Here is a 19,396-nt window from a genome sequence, read left to right on the forward strand (position 1 = left end):
TCGTAAATACTTCACTGTCAGTTTTGTATGTTGTGATCAACGAGAATAATTTTTGGTTCTGCCATTTATACACCCTAATCCTTAAAACATTGGGTTCTCGTTCTAACTGCCGATCGATAAGGGACTCCGCTGGTGTCGAGCCGTTCAAGTTATTCTGTCTTTTCGTCCGTTTTATAACAAAATATTGAAGAATAAATAGTTTCATTAATTATTATGATTTTTTTAAATTATTTAAAAAAAAATTCTCACGCCTTCTCTGGAATTTCAATCTGGTTGCCTTTCTTGCTTCAGGGCGAGAGAGAAGTTGTCTAGAAATTTTAATTATTTATTATAAAAAAAAAAAAAATTCAAAATTTAACAATAGCGAAGAAGAACATAGAACTTGCAAAGCCGCATTCAAACTTAAAGAGTTTTTCCATGGACACTTGTTGTTTTTTAAACGTCGCGTCATCGTCATTTCAGCTACAGGATGTTCGTTCTCGACATCGTACACCGACATTTAATTATGTGTAGTGATCACTATTGTCATAAGCAGAATACCAGTAGAGACCAATTTAATAGAAACTAGAATCAGATACTACTCCCCCTACAATGTGTTATAGTAGCGTAAAGTGCTGGAGTGTTTTTGTTTGAAAATAAAGTACCATATACATAGTATTATTTAAAATTTTAATTGCGTAAAAACAATTACTATATAATATACCTAGTATCCAAGTGTCATATTTTTTTTTCAATTCTTTTAACCATTTAAATGAGGGTACAATAACATATCATCTCAATTTCTGCTCCAAGACTCCAAATCCTCGTTGACTTGAGCCTAAAAAAAACTCAGACGAGACAGTATGTATCCGTAATACATTATTAGAGGAAGTAATTTACAAGGTTTAATATCATGTACTTCCTACTGCTGAAACGCCTACTGCTGAAACGGTGATGGAGTTGATGATGATGGTTTCTCAAAAAAATTCATGTGAATAGTCACGGGTGATATTTCTGGTTAGGCGTTGAAAAATTTTTTTTTAAATTACGTTTTGCTGCAAGTGTAAACGCCTCTTTACATTTTTAGTATTAAAGATTTTTGGTTTAAGCTCTGTCCGGTATCAGTGTAGATACGGTCTAAGTTGTAGTTTGTAAGGCTGTATCTAGTCTGCGTCTATCCCATACCTTGACTTATTTACTAGCGACTAGGAAAAAAGAAAACCTACCACAATCGATGTGTGTTATTGCGGTTATTTGTGTGTGGGATATTAATTTTCGCAGTCATTTTTTGCGAGCATTCTAATTCTCGAAAGATTTATATTCGTAACTTTTTGTACTCGCTTAACACTCATTAATACTATTTTGAAAGAAAATTGATTTTTTTAAACATATCTTTGGAAATTAAATAAATAATTTGATTTATAAAAAAAAAATTGTAGAAAAAGTTGCCAAAACTGATTTGTTTTGATTATGGCAACTTATTGATTTTTTTGAATTTTTTTAACGCCACAAAAAATTGTTGCAATGATTTTACAAACTTTGGACACTCGATATAAGAAATGTCATTATTCTTTTACATCTAATGCTATGCTAAAAATTTATGGTCACGTTCTTCCATATCCTGTGGAAACCTGTTCATCAATTAGTTACTAATTATATAAGCCATTGATAGCAAAAATATCTCTAGTTCAATAAATATTGTTTTGTTTTTAATACATATTTGAAATGGTTTACAGAGAATTTGGTCAACATTTTTCAATGTAATAATAGACATTGTGATTCACAATTTTTTTTTCATAAATCCATTGGAAGTAGGTTTATTTTTCTTTGAAAGTTGAACTCTTCAAGTTGATATGTTTCATACAAAATGTCATTTGTGAATTTATTTATTAAAAGCAAGTTCTTTATTATTACAAATCAATTTCGTCATCTTCCAGTAATCCTCGTCCGAATAAATGCATTTTTGTCAACGCTTCTACCAGTACTCGAAACAGTGAATAACTTTTTTCGGTATAGCCCTCAATACCTTTGATTCGGTTTTTATCTTAATCAGCTGTCGATTAGCTGTGGATGTAATAGCATAATTTGTTTTGGGATAAGGTTGCCTTTTTGAATACAACTGTAATATACGAGAGGTTTAACTGAAAAATAGGTTCACAAGTTAGTCCTCGATTTATGCGTCGTTTGAAACGTAAATACGAGTGTGTGTAAATACGTTAAACTAACTGAAAATATTTGCATTAGATGGAGCTATAATCGTTTCCTTCGCTAAAATTTTGTTGTCATTATGCCCTGTATATAACCTAAAGATGAATCTTCAATCGATACCTATCAGGCTATCTCTCTCTCTCTTTTTCTCACCATCTCGCTCTTTCTCTATCCCTCTCTTACTATTTTTTCATTTATTTAATTTTTGTTCACGTATGTTCCTTTACAGTCACAACCCGTATAAATTATGAGGAGAAAGACTATACACCAATACCTCGCTTTGCGTCGTTTCGTTTTTTTTTTCGATGTTGCGTCGCTGCTTAATTAGTACTAATTTTCACTGTGCGTCGTTAGATTTTCGAGGTTGCCTTGTTTTGGGTTCGAGTCTTTAATTTTTTTTAATTTTTTCTTTTTTTCTTAAAGATGGCAACACTTTTGTTTCTAATTGCGCCATGCCATCAAACCCCGAGTTTTGAGTCTTTCTAACTAAAAAAATGCAATTTGAATACAGTTTTATTTTCACTTTGTTTAGCTAATTTTGTACTTCAGTTTCAATTACGTAGTGTGTTGTGCTTTTTTTTAAATAAATTTATATACATTTTTACGTGTTGTTTCTGGTTACAAAAAAGGTAAATATTATTCCAATTTATTTATTGGCAGAGTTATATTATTTTTGTTTTTTTAATGTTTACTTTGTTCAATTTTCTTTTTAAAAACTAGTATTTTCGTGACCCTGGAACCTATCTTCGATCTTTACATGGATTGCTATAGAAAATCTTAATTCACTTTGTGGCGTTTCAATTTGCGTCGTGTTTTTTTGGAACGTAACCACGACGCAAAGTGAGGTATTGGTGTAATTAAACTAGTATTAAATTGAGTTTCCGAAATTGGTAAACTACATTTTGTATGTTTGTTCATTGAACTTATCATATGATTTACCAGCTATATTGCATTGAAAAATGTTGCTTCTCAAACATTATATGTAATTCATTTTTAAGCGCAATTTTTTTTTAGTACAGAGTTATTAACAGATGTGAATGCCATCGGTGGGAGTAGATCTCCCGTTAGATGGACCAACGACATCAGCATTCAGGATGCAGGAAGTCTCTAATAAGTCCGGATATTTTTACGATCTTTGAAGAATGCCTGTCTTGCAGAGATCATATCTGATATGATGATGTATGCCATCCACTAAGACCTTCCTTTTTATCACTTACTGTATTACATTTATTTGAGCTGAAATTATTTGAGCCCCTTGAGTTTATTTATTGATAAATATATATATTATATATTAAGATAAGCGTTATTCAAAGAAAATTTGACCTTGCTTCTGGATGGATCCAGATGGACCTGGTAATCTTCAGCGCAATGTTCTAGAAGTGAAATAGTGATGTGCCAATTCATGTTGTATGTGTTTATCATTCAGTCCATTTCAAATTGACCATAAGGGCCGTTCATAAAATACGTTTGCTTAGTTTAACTATGAGTGACGACCGCCATTAAGATAACACGTTTCGTGTAGCTGCAATTTTTGAAGATTTTCTATTCAGGCCTCGTGGGGCGTATATGGTCCACACTTAAAAAATTAAAAAAGTCGTTTAATACGAATGCTTTACACTTTCTCAACATAGCAAAGCTATAATTAACGGGAAAAAGTTATAAATTTTAATATGAATGCATATGCACGCGCAAACGTGGTATGAAGTTATCTATATTCATTTGTTTAAGAATCCTTTGTTTTTCAATGAGAACTACAAATGGCCTGAACGGAAAGTGCAGCGGGGGTCGTATACGCCCCGCATGCCATGGAATGTGTTAAATTCCATTTATAGACATTTAAACAATTTAAAGAAGCCCTTTGGACATATGAACAGTAAAATATTGTTTTAGAAATTAAAAAGAAAAAGTTTTTGGAATGATTATTCAGGTATGGAGGGGGGAGGCAACTTAGCTTTTTTGAGGTCACATTTGCAGGGGTCGCAGAAACGCGATGTGGCAGAAAGATTTTTTGCCAGATTCTTGATAGAATCAACGTTTTTATTTTAACAAAATTAATGTCTTTATATTTAAATACTCGGCAAAGTTAAAAAAGAGTAAATATCTGTTTCATTGTTTTGTAATAAAAGTGAAATTCCAGTTGAAGTACTTTGTGAACGGCCCCTTAATTAGATTAAGTGTCGAGAATGTCGTATATTTATAATCTTGGTGTCTATATACGTTTAAGATAAATATTATCTGTATACAGTAAGAAACTTGTCAAGGAAATATAAGCTTTATTTCCATACACGATCTCACTTCATATATGTAAAGATTATTTAAAATATATGTGCTATGTGTACAGAACTCGTTTAAAAATTTTGTCAACGTGACATTTCTGTAATATTCGAAATTACGTGTAAAATGTGTAGATGGACATTTTGAGAGATGATATCAAAAGCCAAATATATAGGACTGCTCATGCGTTTTTTTTTTGAACTTTATTATCCTGTTGCCCAAGTGGCATTTGCAGAATCTACGAGTTCGAAGTGGCAGTGCGTAAAGGACATAAAACTCCAGCTGCTGATAAGGATGGGGAGACGGTAAAGCTCTTGGATCGCTTCAGCAGGTGCTCCATGGAATGATTCAGTTCAGAAGCCCAACAAGAGGACCTCGACTAGGGCTGTTACTCGTCGATAACACTCGTTTATAATTCTGACTCAAAAGCGCCCGAAAGGATCGAACATCGACTAAGTTGATTTCTATTATTCGGCTAAATATATTATCATTTTGGAAAGCGTTAGTGCTGGGAGTCGTAGTGGAAGTAACTCCAATAACGCTTCTATCTAGAACGATTGTTTCCCAATGTCCCATGCCCCACAGCAGGGCAATTCGAAAGTCGACTCCACGTGAGTTGAACCATTTTGCTTTAATATAAAATTTATGTGTGTTACATATGGGAGAGTAAGAAATTTAGAAAGGTTAAGGTGGAGTATGGATTAAAAAGGTTTGAAAATATTGGTTTAGAATGATTGGAGGTTGGCAACCGACTATTTTACACGAGTCGATATAGATTCCGACGAGGTAGGTTGGATTTGTACGATGCCTGTCTTGAGACTCCTGCATATGTCTTGGTCTCAGCGCGACGGCTGTACGAGTATTCCAGGTATGATTGTTTTAATAATGACTGAATGAAGAGTGTGCCCATACGTGCTATTCGTTTTTGCTATTTTTTCCGTTGATTGGTGGCGCTAGTGCGCTGAGGTTGTTACGGCAACACTTGTGATTTTATGGCTAACTTCCAGGGCTCAAAATGAACTTTGACTCGAGCTGTTACATTCGTTTCCGCGGATTAAAATTGCCGAACTCTTATAAAATAGTAACACAAATATACTTTATTATACATCAACACAGAAATATTTTTTTTGCATTATTTAATCATCAAAAAATGGCCCCCCATAAAGTGGACCAATAACATAACGTTTTTTTTTAATGACTTACCTTTTGAGGTGTCTCGTGCGGGGAGTACCATATGTGAGCAGATATCTTTTTACAATATTTTTTTCTCAACCACTACCACCATTCGTTCTCCTATTTTCACTTATATTATCTTTCATTCCTTCGATTACAGTAAAGGTTGCGGAAAGTCGCTTAATGCGGGTATCGCAAGACAGGTCCTCGTGGCGATATTTGGAGAAGACCTATGCTTTGCAGTGGGTACCTATAGGCTGATATGATAAAGCATGGAACTCGTGGGTGAAACCATCGATATCATTAATCTTTAAAGAAAACTTCTCTCGATAGTTAAGAAAGGGACCTAATATATAGCTACTTCCACTATGCAGCAGTAGTCGTGCAATGAAGTGAACCGCCCGCCAGTCCGCTGATAAATGCGCGTGCGGTAAATAATGCGAAACAACTACCACCGTTAATCTACTCAACACGTGTTTCACCCCTCCACGGGGCATCCTCAGGAGATGTTACACCGACCAGTGCCAAACACCGAGTGAGCCCTTTTTTTAATTTTCTAGTTCAAATTTAAACTTAATTTTTGGATGAAATGTACTACACACTACACACGTACAACTACTGCTGCATAGCGGAAGTAGCTATATATGAGTCCATTTCTTAGTTAGGATGGAAATCTGCAAGGTAACGCCTGAATCTATTAGATATTCACTCAATAGATTTAAATAAACAAGGAACTAAACATGATGCCCAGCATCGAAAAATAGTTAACATATCTTTTGTATTAGATATACATAGCATATAGCAGATATATATCAAATTCAAAATATCTTTATTCAAGTAGGTCTGTATTTACGTGCACCTGAATTGTCAACATTGTAAGTAGTAAGTTACCGCCGGCTCGAAACGCTGATCTGCACACATTTAATGAAATTTTATAATTTTTTTAATGTATTATAATATCAATCACGCTTATTTATATACACCAATAAACCAAGTGCTATTTAGATTTAAATTTTTGTTTCTTATACTACGATAATTAAAACCAAATTAAAGTTGGATTAATTTAATCACATTTGGTAAGGTCTATAAATAAATTATGAACACTTAATAAACCTAAAATTAGAATTACAACACCGAATTGTCCTTACATATTGATTCAGACTTTTCATTTTGACACTAAAGTCCTATTATACGAACATTAAAAACAGCACATGAAGTACTCGTTGGGACATCTGGGCACAGATATTTGAAGCCTAGGACAGTTCCATATCTTTTCACATCGACAGTTAGATCTAAACTTTCTCTTTCCAGACTTTTGGATCAAATTAGCAGTCGTGTAACCTATTTTTGGACTCGCGCTGTAAAAACTTGGCTTGCCTACTGCGTATTTAGGTTTCTCTGGAATAAAGTTTGGCTTATCGTCATGACTAGATATGTTTATAATATTAGTTTTGTTTACTATTGTGTCAATATCGGCAGTGTTTGTTATATTCTTAGCTTTATCTGTTTGCACGTCATGTATGATCGACGAATTGACTTCTTTAACTGGTATTATATTATCAGCATCATTACTAGCTTCATTATAATTTATTTTTTCTTCGTCAACATTTGTCTTTTTTTCTGCATTCTTTGATATACCTAGATCATTCAGATTATCTTCAACTAAATAAGGATTTAATAGATACCCGATCTTTGAGTAGAATCTGTTGGTTTTCTTTTCAATTTCGTAATCGTCTGTTGGCAATGTTTCAGTGATGGGATCGTAACCGACTGATGATTCATCAACGTATTCAGTTGTATCTAGTTCAATGTTTTCGGTTGTTGCTATATCATAGTTGAAGTCATCTGAGCTTGAATCTTGTCTGCCACCATTAAATACATGCGTCTGTCTATACGGCCGTCGTTCATCGTCGTAAACTACAGCAGGGTAGTCGAATATAGTCGGTCTAACGTCCGCAATGGTCTCTAAGCTGCTCTGTTGTGGTGCAGTGGAACATGTGTAGAAGCACAGCGTCAGTAAAAATACAGATCTGAAACAAAAACAATTTTAACCGTAAATAAATTTTCAAAAGATGTTGGTAAGGTATATATTGCAGGCTGGATGGAAATCTATAGGTGAGGCTTATGTCTTAAGACATGTTGATGATTATACGTTGATAGAGTTGTGGGATTCTTTTACAATCTAGAGAATACGCGCTAAAATGAAACACAACATGAAGGCACGATTTTTGAATGAAAACAATCTTTCTGTACCATGATATAACAATTAAGGCAAATGAACTGAAATATATTTAATTGAAAAAAGACGACTTTATCACACCATCCCCGTTTCTCTATCTCGATAAAGGATGAGTGGGAAGTCCCACGGCCCACTACCATTCTTCCACTGAGTTTCCTTGGAGGCGTACCAAGCGTTTCGACTAAATATTTCTGATTCTCACAGCATGGATCAATCACAGAAACTATCTGCTGGCTTTCTTATTTCACGAGAATTACAACCCAGGTCTTTTTATGATCAGCGGGCTGACGGGCGGTGCCCTTTGTTGCACGACTAACACTGCATGTGCGGAAGTGGCTAAATATTGGTCCTTTTCTTACAGCGGTGATTACGTAAGAATATTTTGGTGCAGAAAATGTCGCTGTGTTGTTTTTTAAGTAACCTTTTGCAACTACCAACAATCATAAAAAAATGTAAAATAACAAACCTTGAATAGCCAAGAATTTCTTTCGTACACTCAAATATCATATATGTCGTATGCATACAGTTAATTTGGTCAAACAATACCACACTGTCAATAAACTAGTAAAGCGTTTGACTTGTTTGTTTTGTTAATTGATTTCGTTATGAGACGATGTTTCTCCGTCAACTAAACTCTTGCGTTTCGTTTATTGAAATATTCATTTATATTGTTTAATTTTATATCTAGACATTAATAGTCTAGTGATTCACTGAGGTACCCCCTACGAGATATATAGAGATCAAATATCTTCAGAGATTTCTCGAGGAGTTGGCAGTGCTGGTTGGTTGTGGAAATCAGTTCGTTGAGACAAAATAAGAAGACATAGCCAGCGACACTAAAGAACCAGTAGAGCCTTTAAAGTTGGAAGGTAATTTAGAAACGAGTGTGTAACTTGAATGTAAGAAGACCTCTGGTTCAGACCCTAATCTAACACAAGAACCTGGAAAGAAACTGGTAACTCTATAGTTTTGATGCTAAACTTACGTAAGTCCTTCTAGAAATTTTGTATTTAGAGAGCTATACATAGTACGTTGATTACTTTTCATGAAGATCCTTATTTAGTATTCAAATTTGTTGCGTTTAGCTTATTACGTGACTATTAGCTGCTAATATCCACAATAATTAGTGAGAGTCATGTTTCAAGTTGCAGTTTTGTTATAATTACAGTTGTTTAAGGTTAATAAAATCTTTGAAAAGCGGATACTGGAAACGTTCCACCGCTCAGCGGATGCAAAAGAAAAAGTGCACAATTTTAATCACAAATTTCAAGTAAACAAAACAATTGTTTCTAAAATTTAGCGATGATATTCATTGCACGACTTGCAAGCAAAGACTTGCTTACACATAAATTTATTGCACGACTACCACTGCATGTGCGGAAGTGGCTAAATATTGGTCCTTTTCTTACTTAGGATGGACTTCCGCGAGGTAACGCCTGATTCCATTAAATAGATGATATTCATGTCAGTTAGTCATGTTCGTGTTAGATGATTTATTTGTTATTACATTTTATATGACAATTACTAATACTCAATTTATTTATCATGTGATTTGGTGTAAAATTTTTCTAGTCGTAATTGATAATGCTTGTATACATAATTTGCTTTTGGGAAATAAATAACGTTAATCAAAAGTATTTTAAAACATTTCAAGCCAGTGCTAAATTAATTTTTTTTATGACAATATATATCATTGATTTTATTATGTCATTATCTATAAATAAATTTGTGTATTATCTAAAGGCATCGTTTATAAATATGTTTTAAAAGAAATATTAAAATATAAAAACAATATAATTCATAGTTAAACTGTACAGTTGTATTTGTAAAAAATGAATACGAGCACAGATAATATTAGACTACGAGGGTGAATCAAAAAATTCTTGGAATCAATATTAAAAAATGCAAAGATTTAAATAATAATATTTTATTTTTCTACATAATCTCCCTCCAAGGCAATGCATTTAGAATAACGCGTTTCTAACTTCCTTATTCCTTGTGAAAAAAAATTATTTTCTTGACTCTCGAAATAGTCCTCTACGGCAGCTATAACCGCGTCATTATCGTGAAATTTTGTTCCACGAATTTCCTCTTTTAATTTTGGAAATAAGTGAAAATCACTTGGGGCTAAGTCCGGAGAATATGGTGGGTGGTCAAGGAGATTGAAGCCAGCACAGCGGATTGCGTTGAGCGCAACTTCCGATCGATGAGCAGGAGCGTTATCTTGAAGGAACAACACGCCCAACGACAGTTTTCCACGACGTTTTTCTTTAATCGCTTCACGCACTTTCGGGATTAAATTTGCATAATAGGGTCCAGTAATCGTCTGACCTTTTGGCATGTAACCAATAAAAAGGATTCCTTCACTATCCCAGAACACAGAGGCCATAACTTTGCCAGCGGTAGGAGCAACTCTAAATTTCTTAACGGATGGAGAGGATGGTCGTTTCCAAGACATGCTTTGTCTTTTAGTTTCAGGATCAAAATGGTGGACCCACGTTTCATCCATGGTGACAAGACGACGGCAAAAATTATCCGAATCACGCTGGAACATTTCGAGATTACGCTTGGAAATTTCCAAACGTCGCTTTTTGTTTTCGCCGGTTAACATTCGTGGCACCCATCTTGCAGACACTTTTTTGAACCCCAGTGAATCAATTAAAATGGATTGAACACTACCAAAAGATATCTTTAGGATCTCAGCTATATGTTTTATAGTCATTCTTCTGTCTTCCAAAACCAGATTCTCAACCTTTTTGACATTTTCTTCTGTAACGGAGGTTGAAGGCCGCCTAGAACGCGGGTCATCTTTACAGCTTGATCTACCTCTTTTAAATTCAGCCACCCAGTACGCAACCGTAGAATAAGGTACAGCATCACCCCCTAATGTCTGCTGAATGTCCAAAAAAATTTCCTTCGTAGACATTTTTTTCAAACAGATATTTTATCACCGCACGTAACTCACTTTTATCCATAATTTTGACTTTTTAGCAACTCGTTACACAAAAAAATTTATTACATGCGAACGAACTGACAAAAACAAGTGACAGTCTGCATAAATATAGTGTGATAGACAGTCTTTAATTTGAATATCGAACTTGATTCAAAAAGGTTTCATATATATGCACTTCTAAGAACTTTTTGATTCACCCTGGTAAGTTAATATAGTCTTGCTCTAATTAGAAATGTCATTAAAACCTCACTTAGAAAAAAAGACTATGATGATATCTATCTCGGCGATAATGTGGGTAGGCTATATACGCTGCATGGTCGCAGGCTGCTGGAGTTTGAGAGTTCTGGAGTGAAGACTCAGGCAAGCGCAACGTAGTAGTTGCTGTTCACCCAAGATGAACAGATAACCTTGTTAAAGCCATTTAAAGACGCTGTATGCAGATCGTACCCAGAAGTAGATATCTTCAGGGTGAGACGATGATGACATCTATCGTTTTCTCCAGACTCAGCTTCGAGTTTTGTTAACAAAAAAGAGGTTTACGTTATATGCCACATGCGCCTTGTCCCGTCTAACCCGCGGAATTTTTAAATGCCACGATGTGACTATTTATTGAAAAAAAAACTATTTTTTCGGCAAGTGTATAATATATATATATATATTATATCTGTGTGTGTATATATGAGCAGGTTGTGCTTATTAGTATTATATGCTGATGCTATTATATGTATGTACTATCTATATGTAATATATATAAACACAAACACATCGCTTGTCAACGTCAAAAAAAGATGTTACAATTAGCTTATTAGTTTCTACACGCGCATCACTCGGTTTTCCTGTAATGTCCGTTTTGTATATTTGCCTCCAAATTTGTGAACGGCAAATAGTACATATTGTAGATATTCTTTAACTTTCTCTGAACCAAAACTGGTACATCTAACACCAATAATATAAGTAATGTGATTTTTTTTCTGTCTGTTTATATTAATTTATGTTTTCGTCTACCGAATCTCGTGTTGTAGTGGCCAAACAATAACTGTTACAATGTCATGTAAAATTATTAATGGCATGGTCGTCTCAGGTTAGACAATAAGGCAATTCTGTTCGCTAGAGGTCGCGATGGCTGCCGACCGTCGTCGACCTCAATGTACTTGTATGTTTATAACTTAGAAACAAATTGAACTCACTATTTAATTTGGTACGGATTAAATCACATTTTGTAAATATATACGGTTTAGGGGGAGTTTGTCTAATAATCTTACAATAGAAGGATGATGAACAGGAACGTTTATGGTGGGGACCCTAAACTTCCATTAGCGACAAGGACTCTGAGGTGGACGACAGCTCGACGTGGTCTTTAACCAACTTGATAGCACCACCAGGGGTTAAGATTTCTCCATGAGACAAAGAGCAAGAATCTACGGCTTGAGGCGTTTCTTTGATTATATCGTTAGACTCGTCTCATATATCTTTATTGTTAATATGTCACTGTAACAGATAGAATGTATGCTATCGCTAATTCCACTACAAAGCTGATCAAACAGGTTCAGCTCTCTCCTAATGTTAAGCGCGTAATGAGGGACGACGACGAGGGGTTTCCCATCCTAAAAGACCTTGCGGACTATGTGTATATGTATATATATATATGTCTAATTCAAAACATATAGCTTATTTAATCAATATCTGATGAACAACACTATTTATGTTTCGTACTCCTTATTGATTTGATGAAGGTCCTTGCGGAGTGTGTGTATATGTATGTATATATATATATATATATATATATATATGTATATATTTATATAAGTATATATATATATATACACATATGTATCTAAATATATACCTTATTTAATCAATATTGATGAACAACACTATGTATGTTTCATATTTCTAATTGACACTTGGTTTTTTACTCTGTGCTTTCGTGTTTACTTCCGTCTAGCGTTGAACATGGCTCCTGTTGCTTTGCGTGTTAATTTTGCAAAACAGTTTCAATTAAACTATTAGTTATTAACAATATTATCGTAGTATTATTTCAAATAACCTCAAAAAACAGATACCATCTTTGCAAGTAAAATATTCACGAATGATATTTAATATGATACATGTTCCTGTTTTAAAAAACTGTAATAGTCATACGACTTGCATTAATTCAATTCGATTCATTCTCAAGGAAACGGTGCATCCGTAATTTAAATACCAAGCGTACTTTACAATTATTATAATTGCGTATACGCACTGCGTTGTGAAGACAATCTTGGTTAACAGCGCGTTTGATGAACGCAACTCAAATTACATGCGAGAAGTCAGTGAGCTCTATATTCACTACCGAAACCATAGCACGATAAAAAGATACATCATTGAAAATATTCCGTTTTTTATTTAATCACTTTCTCATTTATATTTATTTAATATATACCGAGTGATTATTTACACATATAAAAACTTTCAATAGGTGAAAATATAACTTATTTATTATCAAGAAGGTTTAAAGCTTCTACTCCTATATACAATTTTCTTGTATAAAGTGGTTACTCTGATATATATTACATGTATTTATTTTTATTATAAGAATACGTCAGGCCAATAACTTTTGGCAATACAAAGTTTACAAAAACAGATAACAAACAATAATATAATTTTAATATAAACATTAAGTCATTTATTATTTTTGATACCATTTATTTTTGGATAGGGTGTACCAAATGAGCTATGATTTCCTTTAAAAACTTTCACACCGATAACCAATCTCCCTGTATATTTATAAATAATTAACATATGTTTAACCTCACACGCTGTGCGACTTGCGTTCAAGGTCTATCGGGACAGGAAGATTAAAAAAAATATATTTATCCTGTGCTGATAGTGCAACAGCATTATAAAGTTTATACAGCGCCATCTGTAGATTAAATTTTTTGTATAGTCTGTGCATATTTTGACATTTATCATTATTATATTATTTTTTTACTATAATTGATTAATGTTTTCTGCTATATTATCAATACGTTATTAATTATTTTTGAAATCAGTGATTTTTAGATAGATATTCACCTTAAAATAACCACCATAACCAATCATCCTATTAAAAAACATTATCTTCTTCATCTACAAAGCTAAATATTAAAATCATTGTATTTGTTTGAAAAAATAGACTAACGTGTTAATAAAAAAAAAATATCACCAGAATTCATATATGCAAAATAGGAATTAAAAAAAATGTTTTAGTTTAGAACTGTAAATTGTATCGAAATGTTAGGTAAGTTTATTGACCTTTCTGAATTATATAATGTGAATTAATGTTAACAATCATTAATTCTAACGGTGTCAATATTTTTTTATTTTTTATAATTTAATGCGACAAGATTGGCCAGTGTCTTAAAATGATTTTACACATTCTCTAAAGTAGACGAATGAAAGTAAACGATAGAGTCCAGCGGATTGTCTAATTGAATTGGTATTGGGCAGCCCATGTAGCGCGCAGAACAGATAGCCGCTGGGGCCTTTAGGATCTGGATGTTGTGATATTATGTTTGTTAAGACGGTGGACACTGACCGCTTTAGACCCGTCCTGTTAAAAATCTATGAAGACTTATATCACGCTGTTGACGTCTTATAGTTAAAATGATGGTAATGATTTAGAATACAAAATTATTTTCGCTTGGTTTCTCGTTTTTTTATGACTCCCACTACTGGGAACCTTTCGTACAACCCCTGTCATGGGTTCACATTGACACTTTTGCTTAAACTTTTATTTACATTCGTTTTTCATCTCTCACTCTTTCTTTTTTTATCCGTCACTCTATCTTCCATTCCTATCAATTTCTAGTTTAGACCTTACGGTATTGCATTAATTTAGCACAACAATAAAAATACTTTTAATAAATTTACGTCGATGTTTAGATAAGGACATAGACAATAAAATACAATCATTGCCGGTAACATATCGTAAGATCAAACCGCACGCGCCAAGACCGAGCGCACGTGAATTAAAACGTACAGATAAATTAAAAAAATACTTCATTGTGCAAGAAACAATGCCGCGCAGAGGGAAACGCAGTGTCGGTAACTAAGGTACACTGACGTCGGTTAATTAACATTTATATAGGTATATATATATATATATATATTAATTAATTACTATTACTCGTTATGCCGTAACAGAACGACTGCCGGTTACATTCAACTTTTTCATGTTTTCTAATACTTTATAGACGGTATTTAAGAAAAAATAGAGAATAACTAAAATTGAAAAATTCTTGAATATGTAGTGGATATTGTAACTTTACGCATTTGACAGTTCTCTTTGAAGTTTGTGCGTTTGACAGTTCTCTTTGACCTTTGTGCGTTTGACAGTTCAGGCGCTGTATTTTCTTCTTCGCTCTTATATATTCAAATTTTATTTATTTCGTTATTATGATCTTCGTGTCATTCGACGCCCACTGCAAGGCATAGTCTTCCCGCCAAAGATAGTCGTGAAGACCGGTTTCGCTCTGCCCACTGTAAAGCATAGTCTTCCCGCCAAAGATCGCCATGAAGACCAGCCTCGCTCTGCCGGCATCCAGAGACCTACGCCGCGTCTACCAGCTAGTAGTCGCCACTCGAGAATCTTTTTGCCCGAATAGTCGATTTAAGTTAACTTTAAGTCAATAAATAAAGTGTACGCGACTTCGACGAACGAATTCGAATGCGACTTGTCAATAACTTCTGGCTGTACAAAGTTTGCAGCGACAGATAATAAACAATAATTAAATTTAATACGTGGTAATACGAATTTAGAAAATGCATTTTCTAACTAATCATACGTTATTATTTACGAAACCATTGATTTTTGGATAGGACGTATTATACATTAAGATAATATCAAATGAGCTATACAGTTACCCCTTTAAAGCTACAAGCCATTTAGAACTGTAACAATCATCCTGTATATAGATATATATTAGTTTTTCCTTTACAATAAATAGTTCCGCAAATTTCGTATCAAAGATTTGTTTTGTTTTCATTACAAAAACAAACAACTAGATGAATATTTATTGATTATAACAGACTTTAATATTTTGTAATATTATAAAATTATGTTTCAAATCGTAATTATTATTATTTTGTTTACGACCAAATAACATAAAGAGATATAAAAATAATTGCTTACTATTAATGAAGGTTGCGAATTTAAAACAAAAGAAGCCACAGATATAACAAAAAACAGTGTAAATAATGATTTTGTTTTTAAAGTACTGCCCAAATTTTGACAACAGATAATATATATATGTAACCTTAAGAAAAATTTGTATTGATGAAAGAAAAATAAATAACCAATAATAAATAAAACTAACCAATGTGTGTTAACGGTGATGATTTACGGCACAGAAACATGGTCTCTCACTCTAAAAACTTGAGCAGATGACCTTATTGAGGTCATTAAAACGATGTATGTAGACCGCTTCCTACCCGTGTTTTTGGAAATATATGGGGAAGACTCGTGTCCAGCGATGGACGACAAAATGATGATTTATAAATGCACTTGTATATTTTAATTAAAACAATTTATCCTATTAATGTCTTTTCTTTTGAGCGGATATGCAACCACTGTATGTCCTCCTCTTGGCAAGCGGGTTGGCGATCGCAGTGTGGTATTATGGTACTCAGAGAACGCTGTTGCCTGTCCTCATGAAACTTGTGAGCAGTGGCAATTCAATATAATTAATGCACAAAGTGTGTATCGAACGTAAGTATCGAACCTGTTTACTATCGCGAGCTTCAATCCTTTACCACTGAGCTCATCTCTTTATGAATATACTTAAACAAATATATAATTTACAAACTAAATATATCTAAAAAAATAACAAAAATATTCTAAAAGTGATTTGATAAATCATTATTTATTTTATTAACACATTTTACCTAGTGGTGTAAAAAATGAGGTTTATTTTTAAAAGTAAATTTGTTAAGATTATGTTTTTTAATGTAACCTGTATCATTGGTACATCTTACATTGTTTCTAGATAAAAAAAGATGCAAATATCATTTTACACTGTCGATGGATAAAATTAACGAAATATCTTTGGTGAGATAGGTTAAATGTCCTTATAAGATATGTAAAAATTCTTTAATTTGCATATTTATTAGCACGCCATGTATGTTATTTTAATTTTAAGTGCTTATACTTTTAGGTACATAAGGTAGAGCAACGACATGGGTGAGTAGAAAGAGAAGTATCTGTATATGCTTAATTTAGAGTGCATTCTTTTATTACTAAATATTTAAATTTCATGGAAATAAAATATTTTGAATGCATGTATATTTTCGAATAAATATGACAAGTCATTGTTAATGTATTCACAAATTCCATGTTTAAAATAGCACAGAATAAAAATAATTTGATGTAACGGATACGATTGCAAATCAACATAGCGTCAATACTCGTTGAACACGGAATAATAAACTTCGACAGAAGTAAGAATATGCACGTTAAAAAAGTGCAAAACGTCGAAAATGTATGACTATATAAAGTAGCGAATAAATACTCATTTGTTTTCGTTTTTTAAATTAAATAGTGATTCGATCGATGTAGTGATCCTACTTGATCCTGTGGGTTTTTATAGGAATCTCGCAGATCATACATATATAGTTATAATTTAAATTATGTCAATACATTTATGTCAATTCATTTTTACTGTTCATTATTAATTATAAAAACAAGACATGATAGAATATACGAAAGAAATCATGGCTTCGATAGTGTTCTTCCAAATTATTTGTGAGTAGAGAATTTAATATTTGCCACCGAAAAGTAATAAAACATTGCAAGACATGGGCCTATCCTAAAGATATCTATTGGAATAATACTATAATCGCCATGTTTGGCAGGCGTATTGGCGATTGCAGTTTGGTATTATGTCGTTCCTCTGGAAACATGTTTGTGAATGGTGAGAACCCACCCATATGAGAGTAGAGTTTTATGAAATCCTTTATTACTTAGCGAAAGAGATATTTCTACCGAAATTCACGTGTCTAAGTATTTTGGTACCACAATTTTTGCGATCAGTTAGTTCATAGGTAGATAATATCATCCTATTGAGCCAAAGTTGGCTCTTTAGCCCTGTTCCTGATGGAGCCCTCGAGTTTAGTTACTGTTAAGAGGTCAAGGCTATTGCGGTCCAGTGACCTCCAACACATGTAATTAAAACTACGTAATTAAACGCGTTTAAAAAATATATAGATACTACCAGATGATGTGTATTTAAACTCCGCGAAAACATTTATTTTACTCTACCGCATCAATAAAACATAATTGAATACACAAAGACAAACAAAATCACTTAATAATATTTTTTTTGTAATTAATAACACAGAGATAATTCATCCGATGTCACATTAATTTAAAAATTAACGGTTAACCTTGTTGGCGCGAAAATCGATTTAAAAAAAAAAGTACATCACTAACCGATACATTGCGATGCCGGCGTTTTCCCTCGCGATAATCTCGTGACACAGCCGCAGGGTTGAAGGATCCACCTCTTATAACGAACCTAGACGATACGAAACGGCGAATGCGACGAAATAAAAAAAAATCAAAGATGGCGACGTTGTTTTTTTCTCGGTCAACGGTAAGCAACTGAGTTCGCGTATCGCCGGGAAGACGGCGCAGTTCGTGGGAGCAAAGTAACTTGGTAATTAACGAGAAATTTTTACCGTCTGTCGGTTTTGTCGGCAAACATTCACGCTACGTGATTTTCAACTCTATTACTAAACGCAGTAATTATTGTTTTACAACAGCAACAGTCTCGTTTTAATTAAATATATTTATGTTATAATTTTTTTTATAATCAAACATATATTTAGTGTTAAAATTACGTGACAAAATTTATTATTACAATGTGACATATTTTTTTTTAAATACTAAAATGGGCACAACAACACCATCGAGCCTAGTGTTTATACGATTGTTCGTCAACGTTGTTTGTTTGTGAACTTGAATTATTTATTGTTTTGTCTCTGTGAGAATCTACCGCAAGGAAATCATAGACTGTAGAACAATCGGCATTGACACCGACAAAGTTACGGAGGTTTTGTTTATAATGTAACTTGATGAAGGCGCCAACGTAATGCTTTTTGATATGTCCTTCGATTATTACATCCCAATGTTATTAATTTAATTATATAATAACCTATACGGGTTAGTTTACACCGACCACTGAGACTAATTTAGTAGAAAAAAGAATCAAATTAAGCTCTTGCATAAGGCATTCTTCAACTTAAAGGCCTGAAGATTCCAAACGCGCTGTCATATGAGGAGAGTCTAGAAAAAACTCAGACGGGTTCTTTTTGGTCACCCGCCATATCCTTAATACAATATTATAGCAATTGATTCCTGAGCATTGCTATCACTTATAAAATTGTGATAAATTTTTTTATCAAGTTTTATTTTTAAATTTATTAATTAGGATTGTATTGTAATATTGTACACAGTTGCACACAAAAGATTTATTAATTTAGAGCAACGAGAAAGATATAGCAAGCCTATTTGTATTTCTTTATGTACATCGCAATTCTTCTCTACAGGTCTC

General features: G+C 33.4%; 1 protein-coding gene across 1 annotated transcript; it reads right to left on the bottom strand.

The window, feature by feature from the left end:
• Window positions 1-6,773: 6,773 nt before the first annotated feature.
• On the bottom strand, window positions 6,774-18,335 carry LOC137924313 (uncharacterized). The gene is made up of 2 exons (XM_068767701.1): window positions 18,274-18,335; window positions 6,774-7,664 (listed from the first exon to the last, which is right to left on the bottom strand). The coding sequence occupies exons 1-2, from the start codon at window positions 18,279-18,281 to the stop codon at window positions 6,833-6,835; spliced, it is 840 nt and encodes a 279-aa protein (XP_068623802.1). The 5' UTR covers window positions 18,282-18,335; the 3' UTR covers window positions 6,774-6,832.
• Window positions 18,336-19,396: the final 1,061 nt, after the last annotated feature.

Source organism: Battus philenor, unplaced genomic scaffold (assembly GCF_028537555.1).
Source record: "Battus philenor isolate CCGP_79_NKW_IND1 unplaced genomic scaffold, ilBatPhil1.0.hap1 SCAF_23, whole genome shotgun sequence".
In the NCBI taxonomy this organism is placed as follows: domain Eukaryota; kingdom Metazoa; phylum Arthropoda; class Insecta; order Lepidoptera; family Papilionidae; genus Battus; species Battus philenor.